A 19977-nucleotide genomic window follows, 5' to 3' on the forward strand; every position below is an offset into this window, starting at 1 on the left:
CTTTCTGGAGAGATACATGTAGGTGCCTAGAAGGTTCTGTTTACACCTGCAGCTACACCGAGCCCCCAGCCCTATGGTGATGATCAGATGATTACATTCTGACTCTGCCAGAATGTGGCTCCAATCTAGAGCTTTCTCTCACTCTCGTAGCTTGTGCCCTCATTAGGGCCTGCTGCCTCTCTAAGCAATGCGTTTATATTTGGCAAATTAGTTACTTGGGTTTAGCTTTACTCCTTTGTTTCCAGGGCAGTTGTACTTAATTATTCCCAGCTAGGATCATGACAAAACAGTTCGACAGCAGACCGCTTGTGTCTTGACCTGTGTCATGCCATAGCTCCACCACGAACTGTCCACGAGGGACAGTTCTGACCCCACCTGTGGATACCAGCAGGCAGCTTTGTTTGTTTTAAAGTCAAAAATAATCACAAAATCATCAAATAATCATTAGTTGAAACTAAACACCATTTCCGCCTCAACCAAGGCTCTCTCTACAGCCGGGAACGCAGGTGCTGGTTTATGAGTCCAAAGGCAGTGGAGCAGGGCAGCTGCTAAACCCAGCGTCAGCCAGAAGAGAATGTGGGCGCTGGCCTTGTACTTTGGAAGTCATTAACCCAACAGCTTTCACTCAATAAATAGGTAATGAGTGCCTGCCCTGTGCTGGGGGTCACAGCAGTATGTAAAATGGGCAATGCTGCCACATGGAGTTTACATTCCAGCCATCCCTGAGATAAATGGGGAAGCAGCCCCAACCTCCAGCCCCATGCTGCTCCTGGGGGAAGCCAGCCCCAGGTTCTTGGGAGCAGGTATGGGAAGAGACAGGAGATGGTGCTATCTCATGGTGTTTTTTTGTTTTGTTTTGTTTTTTGTTTTTTGTGGTTTTTTTGGTGCTCATAGTTCTTAAAGAAACTTGCGGTCCGTATATATACATACATACAAAACTATCTTAGTGGCCTCTTTTATTACCAAGAAAAATAGAGCAGAACTGCTCTGTCACCTGAATATACTGACCTTCATCATTATCATCATCATCATCATCATGGCCATAGTCATCATATTACCATGTATTGAGCGCTCAATGTATACCAGTCACTGTGCAAAGCACCTACATCATTAAGTCAAACCTCATGGCCCCATTAACAAGTAGTATTTTTAATTCCTTTTAAGGCATGAGGCTCAAAAAAGTTGATTAAATGGCCCAAGGCCATAGAGCTGGAAAGTAGCAGATTTGGGAACACAGACTCAGGTGTGCCTGGACTTCAAAGCTCACGTTCCTGACCACGATGGTGTCCTGCCCTGGAGAGCTTTGGGAATGCTTGCTGCCACCTTATTTCTTCTTTTCCCTTTCAAGTCTACCCTAGATAATCATTTTAACTTTCTTCCACTGAACTCTATATGCTGAGAAGAGAGAACCCGTAACGGCCTTGGGCCCAGAAGTTTTCCCTGGGAGCCCATATGGAATTTCCTGACCCCCACGCCTTGGTAAGGGGTAAGAGGCATTTGGCAGAAGAAGAGAGTGAGATAGTAGCAAGAGGGAGACACTGAGGCTGACGGCTTTGTCAAGATTATTTTTTAAAGTGCACTGATGCAGGTCAGAACCAGGTAGCTAACCATCGGGGACAAATTCCTTTCTTTTCTTTCTGCCTTAGGGGAAGCCAGAATATTTGGGGGCCACAGTGGCTGCTCCTGTTGTGAAGCTAGCTGACAAGGACTATGAGCCACCCAGGCTGTGCTATCACCCTATCTTTTGTGGGAGCCTCTCTGGAGGGGACCTCCTTGCTGTATTTGAACTGCTGCAGGTAAGTGAGCCAGAGGTCATTGGCCCCAGTCATCTACCTCGTCTTCCCGGCCAGAGCATTTCCATGAAGCTGTGCTTGGCCACTCTCTGCTGTCCTGTGTCTAGAGGGGTCTCCTTCTCAGGATCTGGGAGCCGCCACTCAAGAATTCAGGTGACACGGGCTATTTCTAGAGCCCTTGTGCTGTATAGGTCAGAGTCCCAGGATGAAAACTCCTTCTGGGTTTGGCCAGCAATGCTTGAGCAGCCCTATATGCAAATCATGGAGTTCATACAGACCGTGGGAGGATATGAGGGAGAAAGGGAGCAAACTCGTGGGCACTTACCATGTGGGATGTTCAGTGCCTCACGTAACTTTCATCACATAGACCTCCCTCAAGCCTTTTGAGATAGGTGTTAGGATTCCCATTTTCCACATTGTAAACCGAGAATTAGTGCAATTGTTTGCCCTACTTCATCATTCAGCTAAGACCTGAAATGAGACCTTTTTTTTTAAGAGAGAGAGAGAGGCAGGCAGAGAGAGAGGGAGGGAGAATCCCAAGCAGGCTCCACGCTCAGTGCAGAGTCTGACATGGGGCTCAATCTCACAACCCTGAGATCATGACCTGAGCTGAAATCAAGAGTCAGATGCTTCACTGACTGAGCCACCCAGCAGCGCCTGAACTGAGACCTTTCAAGCCTTTTGCTCCTTACACTGCATCACATAGTTTCCTGAAGACAGGGAGCTCTTAATCAGTCCCACTAAGGCATAGGGGAATTTATGAATATGTGCCTCAGAAGCCTTTTCCAGAAAGTAGAGGCAGGATACGGGGGCGGGAAGCTGAGACTCTCAGGTCTGACTGTCCAGTGGAAAACCAAATGGGACACGGAAAAGACGTGGAGAAGAAGTGATGGGGCCCGGGGGGCTGTTTTAGAGACCATTGCATTCACTGAGGCAGGTGGCACTATCCCTTTGGGTCAGACCAGTTCCTCTATAGGTAAGCCTATTTTTCAGAAATCCCATTTTAAAAAGTTCACTTGGTAGAGAACCTAGAAGGCCAGCACTCCTAACACAGAGAGATAAGGGAGAAGGAAGGGTAAGAGAGTCGGATCCCATGGGTGTGGATCTCATTTCCACCACTTAGGTAGTACGTGACCTTGGGTAAGCTACTTAATCTCTCTGTTTCACTTGCAAAATGAGGATGATGATCAGTGTCCTGAAAGTGCCTGGCATGGAATAAACACTCAACTAAAACCACGTATTTTATTATTAGTAGTAATAGGTCATGTAATATTAAAGCAAAATGTCTAGTCCCACCTGCTTATTTCAGGTGAAGAAATTGAGCTGGGTAGAGAGGTAACAACTTGCTCAACACGGCAGGTCAGGGCCTAGAATCTAGGTATACTGATTGATCCCCCTGATTGCTGGGGAGCCTGGAAAGCATGATGGAGCAGGGATAGCCGAGAGGCTAGGCACCCTTGCATTCAAATCCAAAGTGCCCTCACCTGCAGCTGGGGCTTGAGTATAGCTACAGGGGTGAGTTCAAAGAATCACCCCACTTTGTGGTCTGGTTTTTATTTTTTTCCATTATTTTTTTTAGGGAGAGAGAAAGAGAGGGGAAGAGAGGGAGAGAGAGAAGGAGAGAGAATCCTAAGCAGGCTCCATGCTCAGCACTGAGCCCAATGTGGGGCTCGATCCCATGACCCTGGGATCCTGACCTGAGCAGAAATCAAGAGTCAGATGCTCAACCAACTGAGCCCCTCACGTACCCCAGAGAAGCACTTTTTAAGGATAGAATGGTTGCCTTAGAGAAAGACTGAGCTCTCTGTCGGGGGAACTGAAGCTAAGTGAACCCTAGGAGGACAGAGTAGTAGGAATTCAGGCATTGACTCCAGCCCTACAATGGCTGCAGCCTCGGAAGGTAGGAGTGAGGACTAGAAACGTGTTTGTCTTACAAGTCGTAGGTTCTAGGATCCCAGGATGACAAACCAAGAGAGATTCTAATAAAACCAGCTCCCACCAAATGGATGCGTGTTACACAGAAACATTTGCTGTTAGAACTGAAAATGACCTTCGAAACCAGCTGGTCCCATCTTTCCTCAAGTGAAAGTCCTGGCAATTGTCGGCTTTCAACGACCGATTTTAGGTTGAAAGCAGGTAGAGCATGATAAATAATACTGTCAAACCAGTATGGAGGGAGTTTTGCCCTCCCCCTCACCCCCAGGTTTACTGAGATATAGTTGACATGTAACGTTGTATACGTGTAAGGTGTACAACATGATTATTTCATATAGCACGTATTATGAAATGATGACCACGATGGAAGTTAGTTACCAAATCCATCTCACATAGCTATCGAACCTCACATAAAATTACCTTTTCGTGGGTGTCTTAGCAACTTTCAAGTATCCAAGTTAACTGTAATCACCATGCTGTGCACTGGATCCCCAGAACTTATTCATCTTGTAATTGGAAGTCTGTACCCTCCAACCAGCAGCTCCCAATTTCCCCCACCCCGTCTCCCACCCCCTGTCCGTGACAACCACCAGCCTACATGCTGTTTCTGGCAGTTCAGCTTTTTTAGATTCCACATGACAGTGAAATCATACGGCATTTGTCTCTTTCTCTGTTGACTTATCTCACTTAGCCTGACGCCCTCAAGGTCCATCCATATCGTGGCAAATGGAGTTTTGATCCTTGTATCTACTTCCAGCAGAAATTCCAGTTTGATGCCTGTCCATCTAGAAGATCTCTCTCTTCACTTGCAACCTTCCTTTTTAAGAAAGAGCACAGGCTTCAGGCTCAGAGCCTTTAAAAAAGATCGACGTTACCAATAGGAACATTTCCCAAAGTCTCTGCTTCTTGGGACACCAGTCCAAATATAGAGAAAAGAAAGTATAAGAGATGTTTCACGGCACATAGTCCAATAACCTGTTTTGTTTTCATTGGTTTTATCTTTAAAGCTGCTTTTCATTTACAGCAAGTGGTACTTTTTTACTTAGCATCAGAAAGTTCCCTTTTTAAAAACAAAATATGCCTAACAAACATGTTCACTGGATGAAAGTACAGGCGATAAAAGAAGCAGTAGAGGAATGGCCAGCTTGGGAAAACCAGATCTGAGGCTCAGGGCTTAACCAGGCTGAGGCTCAGGGTCAACGGACTGGGATTCAGTCAGCTGCTCTTTTCAGGACAGGAAGCTGCCTGACGAGCTCTGAGACTGAGTCCCCTAGTCCCTCAGTGAAGGGCTGGGTGACTGATCCCTACAGGCCCCCTGAGGGCTTGGCACCCTGGGTTTCATGGTCCTTCCTCCCTCCCTCCCTCCATGCTGAGGACCCCCCTCACCCTTCCTCCCTCCCTCCCTTCACGCTGAGGGCCCACTCCCCACCTTCCTCCCCCCTTCCCTTCATGCTGAAGGTCCCCCCTCAAAGATGAGGGCCCCCCTTCCCCCTCCTTCCCTCCCTCCCTCCCTTCATGCTGAGGGTCCTCCTTCCCCCTTCCTCCCTCTCTCCCTTCATGCTGAGGGCCCAACTTCCCACCTTCCTCCCCCTTCCCTTCATGCTGAAGGCCCCCCCTCAAAGATGAGGGCCCCCTTTCCCCCTCCCTCCTTTCCTCCCTTCATGCTGAGAGCCCAACTTCCCACTTTCCTCCCCCCTTCCCTTCATGCTGAGGGCCCCCCTTCCCCCTTCCTCCCTCCCTTCCTCCATGCTGAGGGCCCCCCTTCCCCCTTCCTCCCTCCCTCCCTTTATACTGAGGGCCCACTCCCCACCTTCCTCCCCCCTTCCCTTCATGATGAAGGTCCCCCCTCAAAGATGAGGGCCCCCCTCTCCCTTCATCCCTTCCTACCGCCCTTCATGCTGAGGGTCCCCATTCAAAGATGGGGGTCTCCCCCCTACCCCCTTCCTTCCCTTCATGCTGAGGGCCCCCCTCCCCCTTCCTTCCTCCCTCCCTTCATGCTTGGGGTCCCTCCCCAAAGGTGAGGGCCCCCTTCCCCTCCCTCCCTCCCTCTCTTCATGTTGAGGGTTCCCACTCAAAGATGAGGGTCTACCCCCTTCCCCTTCCCTCCCTCCACTGCTGAGGGTGCCAGGGAAGATCCTGCTGCTTCCTGACAGCTGCATTAATTGTCAGAGGTGAGCAGCCTGGGAGATACAATTCATTAAGGTTTCATTAGGACTTCTCATTTCATTGCTTGTTCAAAAAGTAATTTGATCAGCGCGACTGTCTTAGTACGTGGATCCGGTACGTGCTGAGAAGGAAGAGCTGGAAAATGCCTTCATTTGTCACCAGCTGCTCTCAGTTTTCATCTGTGGGTGGTTTGCTTCAGCCTCTCCACCTCCATTACTGAAACACTTCCCTGTCTCAGAAGGATTTGGTAACCTGGCTCTTCCATGTCCAGACTGAATTAAGTGTTTCCATTTCCTTCCCCTACCCAAGCCCGCAGCCCCCTGTCCGTCCGTCCAGTGCTGGCTCATTGACCCCACTGTTCGCCACTGTTCTCTGCCTGGAAAACTCAGACTCCGCTTTCATTCTTCCCTTTGTGTGTGCACCCTTAGCCAGGCCAAGCCCGTCCTCGAATGGTTTCCATCTTCCCTGCTGCCATATTCCTCATCAGGAACGTGGCATTGGCCTCTTTCCTGGTCTTCTAGCTTCTTACCCCTTTCTTGTTCATTTCATCCTCCACATTCCTTCCAGAAGACAAGTTAACCCATTTCACTGTTGTCTTCAGAAATCGTCAGTGGCTCCCTGCTTCTTACCTCCAGAAACATTTCTTAAAGTCTATTTTGTGGAATACCAAATACAGTCCCTCTACACACAGTGAGGAGACACTTAGGAAAATGCTTCATATTATATCCCTCTTGGGGATTTGGAATATTTGGAATACCTATTACCATGGTAAACACTCAGAAGATCCAAACGTTTCTAAATGTTGTGACTATGAAACTCTGTGTGTGTGTGTGTGTGTGTGTGTGCGCGCGCGCGCGTGTGTGTGTGATAAGTCTTCATATCTCATGGAAAGGAAGGAGAATAGGAGAATGTCAGATCTCTGTAGCTTGGCATTCAAGCTCTCCCAAAACTTGTCTTCAAACTGCTTCTTCAGCCTCACACTTCCTCATATTACTCTGCATATCTATGGCCTCTTGACGCCAGGCCACTCCGAGTTCCCTGGCCTCACCTCACAGGTGCGTTCCTCTGTTTGTGGCCCTGCTGTTAACCCATCCAGAAAGGTCTTCCCTCCGCCCACACCGGCTTCTGCACTGCGCTCTTCCATTTAAGATAATGGTCATCACCAAAGTTCAGAACAAGAGATGCCTCCTCCGGGAAGCTCTCCCCATCCTCACCTCAGTCAAATCAAATGTTTTCTACCATTCTACAGCACATTGCCTCTTTTTAAAATTCAGGCTATGGTAAGGCCAATTGTTTACAGGCTTATGTCCACTAATCTATAAGTGTTTTGAAGGCAGGACTATTTCAATCATTCATTCATGCAAACACATGTTATTGAGTGTTCGTTATGTGTCAGGCATGTTCTTAAGAATAGGGGTACCTGGGTGGCTCAGTCAGTTTAGTGTCCGGCTCTTTATTTCGGCTCAGGTCATGATCTCATGGTTCGTGAGGTGGAGCCTGTGTTGGGCTCCGTGCGGACAGCGTGAAGCCTGCTTGGGATTCCCTCTCTCCCTCACTCTCTGCCCCTCCCCCACTCATGCTCACGCACGCCCTCTCTCTCTCTCAAAAATAAATAAACATTAAAAAAAATGCATCAGTGAATAAAACAGAAAACTCCCGCCCTCATGGGACATATATTCTAGTGAGGGGAAGACAATAGAGGATGCTATGTAAATTGTAAGGTAACAACAGTGTGATAAATGCTAAGAAGAGAAGGTAACGCACTGTGAGATGTGGAGTGGAATGTGTGTTGGGGGAGAGGGCAGGGTCAACATTTTAGGCATCCAGGGAAGCCTCACTGAGAGAGTGGTATTTAAGTCAAGACCTGGAAGGTCCTGGTGAGTAGGCCATGCAGGTGTATGGGCAAAGAGCGTTAGATGCAGAGGGAACAGCAAATGGCAGCCCCTGAAGCCTGAGTACGCCTGGCATCTTCAAGGCCCAGCAAGGACATCAGTGTGGCTGCAGTGGAGTGTAGACGAAGTCAGAGGAGGAAGATCACATGGAGTGCTGTAAGCAGTTTGGCTTTTATTCCATAAAAGATGGGGAGCCAAGAGAGGATTTTGAGCATCTGACTTATGTTGAAAACTATGGATGCTGGATTGAGTATATGTTGAAGGGGCCCAGGGGAAACAAGGAGGGCGACTGGGAGGCTCTTCAGGTAATCCATACTGGAGGACTGAAGAACTTGGATCAAGAGTGTAGCCATGAGGGGCACCTGGGCGGCTCAGTCGGTTAGCGTCCAGCTTCGGCCCAGGTCATGATTTTGTGTTCGTGGGTTCAAGCCCCCTGTCAGGCTCTGTGCTGACAGCTCAGAGCCTGGAGCCTGCTTCAGGTTCTGTGTCTCCCTCCCTCTACCTCTCCCCCACTCATGCTCTGTCTCTTTCTCTCTCTCGAGAAATGAATAAACATTAAAAAAAAATTAAAAATAGTTTTTAAAAAGTGTAGCCACGAAAAAAGAGGATTCTGTGCAGTCCACAGGATTGACTGATGAATTGGCAGTAGAATGGATGAGAGTCCTCTCCACATCACATGTGGAAGCCAACACTAATGTTTCTCTCATAGGAGACCCTCGATACAATATTTTCAAACATGTTTCACTTGCTCACAAAAATATGTAGAGAAAATTGAAGCCTAGGACGATATTGTTTTCCTTGCACAAGGATTGAAATTCGCTTTTGAGGTCATTTGGGGCACTAGGAATCCTAGATCGCCTGAATCCGGCTGAAGAGTAAGATGGTGTGCATTTGAGCTTCCGCCTTTGCCGTTTCCGGTTGACGCTTGCTTCTAGGGAACTCGCATGTGCCTGAGTGTGCTAAGTGCCCTGCATGCTGTCCCCGACGTTCTTCACAGCAACCCACGAGTTAGATATCGTGATCTTCGCTTCACAAAGATGACGGAACTCAGAGACACTGAGCAACTTTGCCAAGTTCACACAGCTAGCAAGCAATGGAGGTCTAGACTGTACTGCCCACGGCACCAAAGGAGAGGGCTAATGCAAGTATAAATGATGGGCTGAGGGACCCGGAGGATGCAGAAGGGCTTCTGAGCAGCAGTGACTTTTCAGTCACTGATGAGCAGGGCTGGGACTAGGGCCCTGAAAGTGGCACCTCCCTAAATTTTGCTACCCTAGGTCTTTGTCCTGGCCCTGCATCTGGACCTCCTTTGAGGTCCTGAGATTTTGTCTCCACTGGGAAATTAGAGCTGGGATATCAGCTTTTGGACCAGCCTATTCAACCCACCTCCAATGCTTACATCTTGCCTTCATAAGGGTTCTTTTCCTTTTTTAAAGTTTATTTATTTATTTTGAGAGAGAGTGTGTGTGTGTGAACAGGGGACGAGCAGAGAGAGAATCCCAATCCCAATCCCAGTGCAGGGCTCGAACTCACAAACTGCTAGATCACGACCTCAGCTGAAACCGAGAGTCAGACGCTTGACCTACTGAGCCACCCAAGTGCCCCGTAACGATTCTTTCTCTTCCTCTGGGCCCAATTATAAGCCAGCAGCTGACCCATTTCCCTGTGAAAATGTCTAATTTTGGCTGGGAGCAGAGTCATTTAGTCTACACCGCAGTGTGGAGCCCTTCAAGGTCCGTGTTGAGCTCAAGGGCATCTGTCAGGCACCGTGGGACAGACCTTCTTCAGGACATTTTCCAGGGGCCCCGGATGAGGAAACATGTGGTACTTTTACAAAAGCCCAGCCAGGGGCCCCATCGATGCCACCACCACAGCTGTTTTGGGGCTTTCCCCCCACAGCTAGAGGAGCAGTTAGCTCTCTCGGGGAGGCCAGGTTTTGCAGGCTGAGTCGCTCACGGCCGGGCAGTACTGGGCGCGCGTCCTCGTGGCTTCCAGCACCTGTATGTCATCTGCTTCCGCAGCTCCATTGTCCTCGGCCTGTTTGGCCTCCACGGTGTCTTCTGTCATCTTTGTCAGAGCTTTCTTATAATTACCTCAACCACAACTGCCGTTGCCAACTAGACTGTGTCTGTGAAGAAATGGTGATACGTTGTGCTTTGCAGGTTTTGATGAGCAGTTAAGCTTTTCCAAGCATATGGAGCTGACGTGTCAGTCAGCCAATAAACATTTATCAGGAACCCACTGGATGTGGAGTTCTGCTCCAGGGGCTTAGAGATGAAATGAAGTAAACAGAGGCTTCCTCTTGACCAGGTCAGATAAGCATGCCCCATGCGTCTGACCCGCAGGGGGCTTGAAGGGTCATCTGGCCTGATATCTGAGGCCCAGAGAAGGGAAGGGACTCACACAGGGTCACACAGCAGGGCCCGGTGTCCAGGCTCAGTCCACTGCTTTCGGCACTAAGCTTCCACCGAAGACACACTGTATTCCAAGGACTGAAGGGTAGGTAGGAGAATGGCCACAGAGACGGGGGTCAAATCAGGGACGGATTTGGGGAAGATGTAGGCGTTAGGCCAGGTCTTAAGGGCAGTGTGGCATGCTCACTGGAGACTTGCCAAGCCCTTTGTGTGAGATTTCAGTGGGACACAGCAGTGATCCTTCCTGTAGTTTCCTTTTTTTAAAGTTTATGTATTTATTTTGAGGGAGACACAGAGTGCGCGTGGGAAGGAGCAGAGAGAGAGAGTCAGAGAATCCCAAGTAGGCTCCACGCTATCGGCGCAGAGCCTGACGCGGGGTTTGAACTCACGAACTGTGAGATCGTGACCTGAGCGGAAACCAAGAGTTGGACACTCAGTCAGCTCAGCCAGTCAGGGGCCCCCCTCCTGTGGTTTCTGTACGGCCAAGTGCATACCACATGGCACCTTTCCCTCCTGGAGGTCTGTCTTCAGAAGACTTCATTTCTGTTTCACTGATGAAGACGTAGTCTCTCCTTGACTAACTGTGAATCTCTTTTGTAGTAGTGCGTTGTGGGGGTGTGCTTAAGTCTCAGAGCTCAGAACCGGATCAGAGCCCTTTTCCGCCCCCAACCCCTGTCATTCGGTGACATGCCATCCTCTTGTGAGGACCTCCTCTATATTGTGGGCTTATCGAACGCTAAGCCTGTTAACTTTGTGGCACGTCGTAAGTGCTCACTAAATGTTGGTCACCTGGTGAAGGTATCGATGAATAAACATTGGTTAATGAATAAATAATCAAGTGTGGTAAAATGCCCTGTCTTGTCTCTACTTGACCCTGGAATCACTACTTTTGCCGAGTGAGTGTCGTGTGGGTGAGGCGGTGGCGTAGCGGCTGGTCTTCCTTGTCTCTCCCTGACCTTCTGACCAGCCCTTTGCTCTGTGTGGTAGGTCCCGTCATCCGGGCTGCAAGGACTTCCTCCCGTGGACCCGCCAGATGTCACCCACATCTACCCAGTTCCTGCCAGCATTCGGCCAGTGCTGAGTAAATACCGAGTGGAGGTATGGTGCAGGGGGAGACTGACTCGTTCTTTGGGGCTAAGGAGGGCAGTGGTGCGTTGGTCTACACGCCTGCATTGTCTGAGGGGAGTGCGGGGTGGAAATGAGGCGTGGGTGATGGGACACGGCCTTCAGGGAGCTGCCCAGCCCGTCCCAGAACATACCGTAGTTCCCGGGGCAGCGGGTCTGACTTCCCACAGGCCTGTGCCGCGAGCTGGCTCCTCCCTGGGTCCCCGAGTGACAGCTCTGTGGGTCCTCCCGCCAGGTTCTCTTCTGGGGAGTCCGAGAAATGAAGAAGGTGCAGCTGCTCTCGGTGGATCGCCCTCAGGTCCTCATCGAATGTGCGGGCCGGGGAGTCAAGTCCTGTGTGATCCAGAGCTACAAGAACAACCCGAACTTCAGCATCCAGGCAGACGCTTTCGAAGTGGTACAGCCTCCCCTTCTCCTGCCCGCTCGTTTCCTTCATTTCCACAGAGGGAACCCCCGCTCCTTCACTTACTTGGCTTGGGGAGATGCTTTGCAGTTTGGGGGTGTCCACTACCTACGAGGCACAATGGTCTAATTTAGTGAAAAGCGGGGCTCTCAGGATGGGATGAGACAGACTTTTATTACTGCTGCTGTGTCGTTTTGTTTTTAAAGGTTCGGTAGATCAAGGCAGGTGACGGTGGTTCCCAGAGTGTGGCCCCCAATTCCTCAGCATCGGCATCCCCTGGGAACTTGTTAGAAATGCAGATTCCCAGGCCCCGCCCCAGTACTGCTGAATCAAAACTGCCGGGGGCTGCGGCCCAGAGCCCCCTGGCTTAACGAGTTCTCTGGGTGATTCTGATGCGTGCTAAAGTTGGCGAACCACTGGCCTAGAAGCTTCCTTAATGAGACTTATTTTAGCAGTTGGATTTTTAAAAAATTATCTGTACGTAGCGTATCAGTGGCTTACATGCAAACTTCTGTTTCTAAAGTGACGTTTTCTGACCCCTGCGTTTCTGTTTATGTCAATATTTCAACACACATTTTTGGGCTCTGATCTGGAACTAACTGTGAAGGTTTGCTTTGTGCGACCCAGTTAAGCTCCAACGGATGCATCTTCTAAATTAGTGGAGACTGGAATTGTGGAATGTGCATGGTGTTCACAAACCTTTCACTGTCAGGCCTCTGGGACCCCCAGGGGGGACACTAGAGGGAGGGTGCTGGCCCGTCACCCTCAGCTCCATTTGTCATGCATCCACTTCTGTCTGTTTTCTTGGGCCTGGGTCAGTGTTCACTTGAGTTGAGAGTTCTGCTGGTAAATAATGACCAAACAGGCTTGAAAACTATTGCCATAAAGAGTTTGGCAGCCTGTGAATTTTGTAATTTACACCTGGAATGACTTGTTAGTGCCACATCCCTCTTATTATGGGTAATGATTCCCTGGCTTGGAAGGCAATGCTCTAGACTTCTGACTAGCTGCAGCGGTGACCTAGGGGGACAGAATGACAAGACAGGGACAGAGGGAAGATGGGTGCCTGGGTTGCTTTGGTTCGGTCCCTAAACAGGTCAGCAGGGTACCAACCGCTGGGCTCAGTGAAGCAGTGTCCCCACTTCACCCTGGCCTCTCCTCCCAGGAGCTGCCTGAGAATGAACTTCTGCACCCGCCCCTCAGCATCTGCGTGGTGGACTGGAGGGCTTTCGGGAGGAGCACCCTGGTGGGCACCTACACCATCAACTGCTTGAAGCAGTTTTTGTGTAAATCCAAGGAGCCCCTGGCCCTCACCTCACAGGTGGACGGAACCCAAGCTGAGCAAGGTAGGAAGTGCCTTCTAGATTTTCTGGAGCTTCAGACTCCAAAGCCGTAGTGCCTGCAGGGTTCTGCTATGGGACCCCGCACGAAGAGGATGCCCCACGGTCAAGTCAAGCAGAGCTTTCTGAAGACTTTGCTCCCACAGTGCCCTCAGCTCCTTTAGCCGCCAGATTCCAACTCTAAGAATGACACCAGGGTCAGCTCCTCTAAGAGGGCTTCCACGAATATTACTCCAGCTCCCTCCCGCCTCTGCTCCCTGACATTTTTCTTTGCTTGCTGTTACTTTGATTTGTTCCATTTTGGATCTCAGGGGCAGAGTTGAGTTAACTGCACTTCTCTGTTCATGCTGTGCAGTCATCATTGGTCTGGTCCAAGCTTCTGTTTCTCTGTTTCATACCACTGCCCCCCTGTGCCTTATTCCACATCCCTTCTCCCAACCCCCTGCCCACCACAGGCCCCACACTGCCCCTCTTTGTAAAATTCCAGTCCATTTAATCGACGTATATAATATGATGCTATAATCTTCATTGGGTTTCGTACTCTTTTTGCTCAAAGCTATGCTTTAAAACCTATTCATGTTGCTGCGTATACATTAGCTTGTTACCCCCACCTGCTGATCTACCCCACACTGCTTTTCCTTTCCCCTGAGATTGGACCCCTAGGCTACCTCCACCTCCCAACTTCCACCAATGATGCTGTTGTGAATAGTGAGTGCTGCCCAAGGGAGGATCCTGCGGGGGATTTTCTTTGGAATATACATCCAGGAGTGAGATTACAGACTCACAGGGAATGTGCAGATGTAATTCCACCAAGTACTGCTAGAGGGCGCTCTAGAGAGCTGTGCTGGTCTACACCAGTCTACATTGCTACCATTCTGCACCTGGAGTACCATTTTCTTCTTCCCCAATACCACCTGCCGTTATCCAAATTTCTGAGTTTTTGTTTTGGTTTGGTTTGGTTTTTGCCCCTCTGCTGGGTATAAAGTAGTATCTCATTTTTATTTTAGCCTGATTGTCTCTGATTACTACTGAATTTTACACATCTCTTCACATGCTTTTGCCGTCTTGATCTCCCTCCTGTGACTTGCGTGCTCACATCCCTGGCTCATGTTTTATGTGTTTTAAAAAACATTTGATTTTTTTGTATATTCTAGATGTTAATATCCTGTCGATTATATCTTCTCCTAGTCTGATAACTGCTAACCTGCCTGTGGTCTCCATCTTTGAACAGAAATTCTTAATTTTAGTGTAATCCTATCCGTCTGAATTTTTAACTTTATGTCTTGCTCTTTCAGAATTTTGTTAGAAAACGCTTTCTTAATTCTTGGTCACAAAAATGTTGTTTTGTATTTTCTTCTATTAGTGTTATGTTTTTAACTTTCACATTAGATCTTCAGTTATTTGTGTTTGTATATGGTTTAAGATAGGGATCCTGCTACAGTTCCCTCCATAGGAACATCATCCCCCCACCCCACCCCCAAGAGTATCCTGACTTTCCCCATTGTTTTGTGCTGTCAGCTTTTTCATGAATCAAGTAGCCATACATCCCTAGTCTATTTTTGAGCTTTCTATTCTGTCCCACTGATCTTTCCAACTCTGTGCCCAGCACAGAGTAGATGCCCATTAAGTGTTTGTGGAATTGCATCTGCATTGAAAAGTTAGCAACTGGGGAAGAGAAACTCTGAAGGCCACGCAGCCATGGAGGAGCCCAGCTGGGAAATATTTCTAAGTACTGGATTCTACGGCACAAAATGGAGACAAGAGGACCCTTGGCAAGAAAGGACAGTGTTATGACCTTTGTATTGGATTGACAGTCCAGTTAAAAATCTCACAAAGTCCAGGAACGTACCCCTATGTCTTGACAAGCACATGTTCTCATGTGCCCAGAGTCAAGCTTGCAGTTAGGAGTTCACAGACCTCTGGAGCCTCCAAAGTTTCTTGGAGTTAACTGGCACTGGGAAAAAACAATCCGTACAGAGGGTCTGTGTCCTAAACCTTGATATGTATTTTCCTTATGACCACAGTTATTTAAAATTAGTCTGAAGGATCAATAGTAAGTACAGCCATAATCGATTCCTGATGCCTTACATCATGATCTCACTTATCCCCCAGTGAGATGGGTTGGGGTTTTTTTTCATCTTTTCTTTTTCATTTTTATTTATTTTTGAGAGAGAGAGAGAGACAGAGTGAGAGTAGGGGAGGGGCAAAGAGAGAGGGAGGCACAGAATCGGAAGCAGGCTCCAGGCTCTGCGTTGTTAGCACAGAGCCTGATGTGGGACTTGAACTCACAAACCCGTGAGATCATGACCTGAGCCGATGTCAGATGCTTAACTGACTGAGCCACCTAGGTGCCCCGGGTTGTTTTTTTTGTTTTTTTTGTTTTTTGTTTTACTGTCATTTTATAAATAAGGAAAATGAGATTCAGAGATGTTACGAACTTGCCGTATTTGAATCTAGATCTGTTTGATTCCCAGGAATGGGTCTCTGAAATGGCCACCCTGTTTAGCAGCCCAGTTTCCTGACCTGATGTATTTCCATTTCAGCTGCTTCAGATTCGCTGGTAGCCGCTGAGCCCTCTGGATCCCTCAGCTCCTCCCAGGAGCCGCCAACAGATCAGATCTATGTGGATGTTGAGCCTCCTCCCACCGTGGTACCTGACTCTGCCCAGATTCAACCAACCAGCATGGTTGACATCCCTGACTCATCTCCTATGCTTGAGCCTGAACCCAAACCTGCAGACGAGGAGGCACCAAAAGATGGCAAAGCTAAGGTCAGAACATAACCCCTCTTCGTATTTACAAGGCTTTGCACCGGAGGCTTGATACGAATCCTCCCACCTGCCAGCTGTGTGACCAGGAGCAAGGAACTTCGTGTTTCTGAGCCTCAGTTTCCTCATCCGCAAAATGAGTATACTGATACCTACTTCACAGCATTGCTGTAGAGTCAGAGAAGTCAGTGTATATGAAATTCAAGTGCTAGTCAACTGTGGCAGTCACATTTAATTGAACAGAAACTGCTCTCAATTCATTAGCATGGAAAGACAATCGTTTCCTTCCTTATCTAGGCCTATTCCGCAAATATTTAGAACCTACTTTGTACAAGGACAAGCAAGACCAGAAAAAAAAAAAAAAGCTAAAGTCTCTGGAATCTAAAGAGAAATGAGACTCCTCATCCTCAGCTGAGTTTCTGGAAAGCAAGATTAAGAAATACACAAAGAGCCATAAAACAAGAATGTGATGAATCTTTCTAAGTCCTAAGTTTGAGTGCAAAATCCGGGTGTATCAACCAAATGAAGAAGGCAGTGGGTTTTTTTTTTAAGTTTTTAACATTTATTTAATTTTTGAGAGAGAGAGACAGACAGAGTGTGAGTAGGGGAGGGACTCAGAGAGAGAGGGAGACACAGAATCCAAAGCAGGCTCCAGGCTCTGAGCTGTCAGCACAGGGCCTGATGTGGGGCTCAAACCCATGAACCTTGAGATCATGACCTGAGCTAACGTCAGACACTTAACTGACTAAGTCACCCAGGATCCCCAAGAAGGAGGCAGTTTTAAGAAAGCTGAGGGATTGCCTGCCCAGCAAATGGTAAAGGCTGAAATGAAAAGCAGAGTAAGACAGATTCATGGATATTTGCTCAGGCTGTTCCTATCTTACCTATGTTCATTGTGACCCTCCAGGGAACCTCAAGGGGTTCTCTGCACCCCACCAGCATTGCACCTGCCACTTTATGTTGGAATCCCAGTTTAAGTGTGCGTTGCCACCATAAAAGTGTGGGCCCTGCCAGGTCACAGATAATTTTTTAAAAAATCCTTGTGCCTCCTGTACTCGATAAAGTGCCTGGCACATTGAAGGTCCTCAAGAGATGTCTGAGAGCAAACAGATGATGAGCATGTGATGAGTCTGTCGTAGGACCACTGTCTTCTCCCCAAATGCCTCCTTTCTGCTGTTTACGTATCGTTGTCTCTCCTACACTGCCTTACTTATGTTGTTGGTATCACTGATTTGCACCATTCGAATTAGAAATCATGCTAAAGGGAAATTGTCTACATGATGTCACTTAATCCTCACAACAGTGAAGGAAGCAGGTATGAATGCCCCCTAGTTGAGGACACTGAGAATCTGAAAATTCATATTAACTGCTCGGCAGCTAATGCCTTTACTGCCATAGCACACTATTAAGATCCCAAAATGTGGGGATAGTTTCTCACTCCCCTTGGGTCCCCAGAGCCAAGCACAATATCTCACATTTCTGTGTTTAAATAATAATAAATGTTTGCCGAATAAATGAGTGAATGGATGGGTGGGTGATGAAAGGGTCATTTACTGAAGTGGTACAGAGAGCTTCAGCCACAAAATCCGCCCATGCCTCCATCTGTTCTGTTCTTCAGGAAACCAGCCAGCCACCAGGCCTAACTAATAATCCATCCCTCATTCCTTGCCAGAATGTCAGGAAACCTACCCGAAGGTCAACCAAAAGGAGAAAGAGGACCATAGCGGATGAATCTGCTGAAAACGTCATTGACTGGTGGTCCAAATATTATGCCTCCCTGAAGAAAGCACAGAAGGTAGGGTCTCCCCTGGCTGTGACAGTCAAGGGATTTGATAAGAAAACACAGCACCCTCCACCCCCCTCAATTCCACATTATCCCCTTTTAGATTCCGCTATAGGTAGGGCCTTCTCAGGTGTGATGCTGTTAATTGCGGAAAGCTTCAAAGCCTGGAAGGACCAGGGATCCCGAATTGCAAAGTCTTCACCCTCTGGCCGGGGCTGACCCTCGGATGCAGGCTCTGTTGTCAGTGCTGGAAGGATGTTCAGTCTGGCATAGCATCTGGAGATCTTCCCCCACGTCAGACTCATAAAGATCCAGCCACAAGCAAGGGGGTCTCTAGATAGATGGGCATAGCAATGGGGGCTTCAGGTGCATCCGGAGATACCCGGATCAGAGGGCCCCCCAGTCTCCAGCAGGATTCTAACGTCATATGGGAAGCTATCAAGAAGAGGCAGAGGACCTGGCCTTAGCGAATGGGAATAATCAGCAGGTTGCCAAAGCAGGGCCTCGTGCATGTGGAACAAGAAAGGGATTGAGTTATAAAGCAGGAGAACCACTGGAAAGTGGGTCAAGAGATTCAAGGGAAAGCCCAGTGGCCGAATTTGGTAAAACTTCTCATCCTCGAGTCAACAAGGAAAGGAAAATTAGTCACATGTATCATCACATTCAATTGAATAGAAACTCTTCTGATTCTTGCATTTGGAAAGCCCGTAGTGCCTTCAACTGGGACCTCCCATGAATACTGATGTGTAGTTAAATAAACAAACCAAATGGTGGTCCCTGCCTCCCAACTCCCTCCTGCTGCTGCACGACCACCTCTAGGGAGGGCTCAGCCCTCTCCCCTTGCTCTGCTAACCTCCCCTACCCCTGGGACAACCCCATGGCCTGGCATGACAGCAGGTAAGATCCACGGTGCAGACTGGATGATATTCCAGAGAGGTAGAAAAATAGGGGGAGAGAGGTAGTAGCTGAGAAGGGGCTGGGCACAGAAGACAAGAAAGTGTGCAGCTTGCTGGCTCTTTTCTTGGACACGGGGGCACCTCTTCCGTAGGGCCGGCCATCTCGCTGTAGTCAGGTTCCAGGTCTGTCAGCGAGACTTCACTTGGGGACAGTGTGCATAGTCTTTTAGGATGGCATCTCTCAGAATGCAGAGGGGCTGTTTGCAGTCAGGATCCACACATGAGGCATGGCAGTGTCATAATCTTGTCTCCTTCTTCTCTCAAAGGAGAAGGAGAGCAATCCCACGGAGAAAAGAGGCAATGCAGGTAAGGTGCTGTCCTGCAGGTATGTGAGCATGGAATCTCTCACTGGGGAGAGAAAATTTCTAAAAGGAAGCAGTGAGAAGCATGGTAGTTCTCTGCTCCCTCGTTTCCCAAGCGAGTAACAATCTCTGTATAAAGAACAATACCGTATAAAGGTCACGTAGCTAATTTGAGCTGGACTGGGACCAGGTCCCAGGGCTCCTGAACTCAGTTCAGTGCTGGAACCGCCCCTCTGGCTCCTGTCTTGATGTAGAAACAGCAGGGCAAAAGCAGGAGGAAGCTGGCGTGACGGGCCAGCACCGGTGTGGTGAGCTTTCATAGAGGCGACCTGGATTTTAGGTTCCCAACCCAGTTTACGAGGATCGGGTAGATCTGGCTTGGTAGAAATTCGGATGAAAGAGGCCGGGATTTGAAATGACCTACAAGGGTAGGCCTTGGCCTAAAATCAGTAGTGACAGCAAGTGGCCGGTGCTGTTTCAGGTGAGCTTGAGAGAAATAGGAAAACCAGAACCAGGCTCACTCGGTTCCTTGGGCCACTCCTAATTGGCAGATTTAATCCCAAGACCAGCCTCATGACATTAGCAATAGTATCTTCACTTTGCAGATGATGAACCAGAGGTTCAAAGAGGTTGAGGAGCCCGCTCAAGATTACATGGCTGGAAAATAGCAGAGCCAGGGGTCTGCTTCAGGCGGTCTTTTCCTTAGAGACTGCTCCTGGAAGATTCCTGAGTAATCTCTCTAACTACATTTGTGACTTGCTGCAAGACCCTTAGCATATCGAGCCTCAGGTTGCTGAACTAGTTGAATCTCAAGTCCCTAAGCAGATCTAAGAGGAAATACAACTAAAAGCTTTGGAGACTGTCCAACTTGAGTCTGTTCTTAGCTAGTTGGATGACTGGGCAGCTTACTTACTTCCCTCTCTGTGCCTAGTTTAATGAATTCCTACATATACCAGGACAGGCCAGCACATTGCCTGGCCCCGGGGGGGATCTGATGTCATTGCATTGCTATGTGAGTGACATCTCCTCCCAATCCTGCAGCGAAATGTTGCTATTTCTTTTTGGAAACAAAAGTCATGACATACATGCCAGAACAAAGGG

The 19977-nt window shown here is 48.6% G+C and overlaps 1 protein-coding gene across 1 annotated transcript in view; it reads left to right on the forward strand.

Moving 5' to 3' along the window:
- FER1L6 (fer-1 like family member 6) overlaps positions 1–19977 on the forward strand; it is a 137043-nt gene that overhangs the window by 76929 nt on the left and 40137 nt on the right. Inside the window, exons 22-28 of the mRNA XM_042924123.1 lie at positions 1647–1796; positions 11188–11298; positions 11561–11722; positions 12894–13074; positions 15612–15838; positions 17508–17630; positions 18841–18880. Of these exons, the coding sequence (XP_042780057.1) occupies positions 1647–1796; positions 11188–11298; positions 11561–11722; positions 12894–13074; positions 15612–15838; positions 17508–17630; positions 18841–18880 (994 nt within the window). The remainder of the gene's footprint in view (positions 1–1646; positions 1797–11187; positions 11299–11560; positions 11723–12893; positions 13075–15611; positions 15839–17507; positions 17631–18840; positions 18881–19977) is intronic.

Source organism: Panthera leo, chromosome F2 (genome assembly GCF_018350215.1).
Source record: "Panthera leo isolate Ple1 chromosome F2, P.leo_Ple1_pat1.1, whole genome shotgun sequence".
Classification (NCBI taxonomy): Eukaryota; Metazoa; Chordata; class Mammalia; order Carnivora; family Felidae; genus Panthera; species Panthera leo.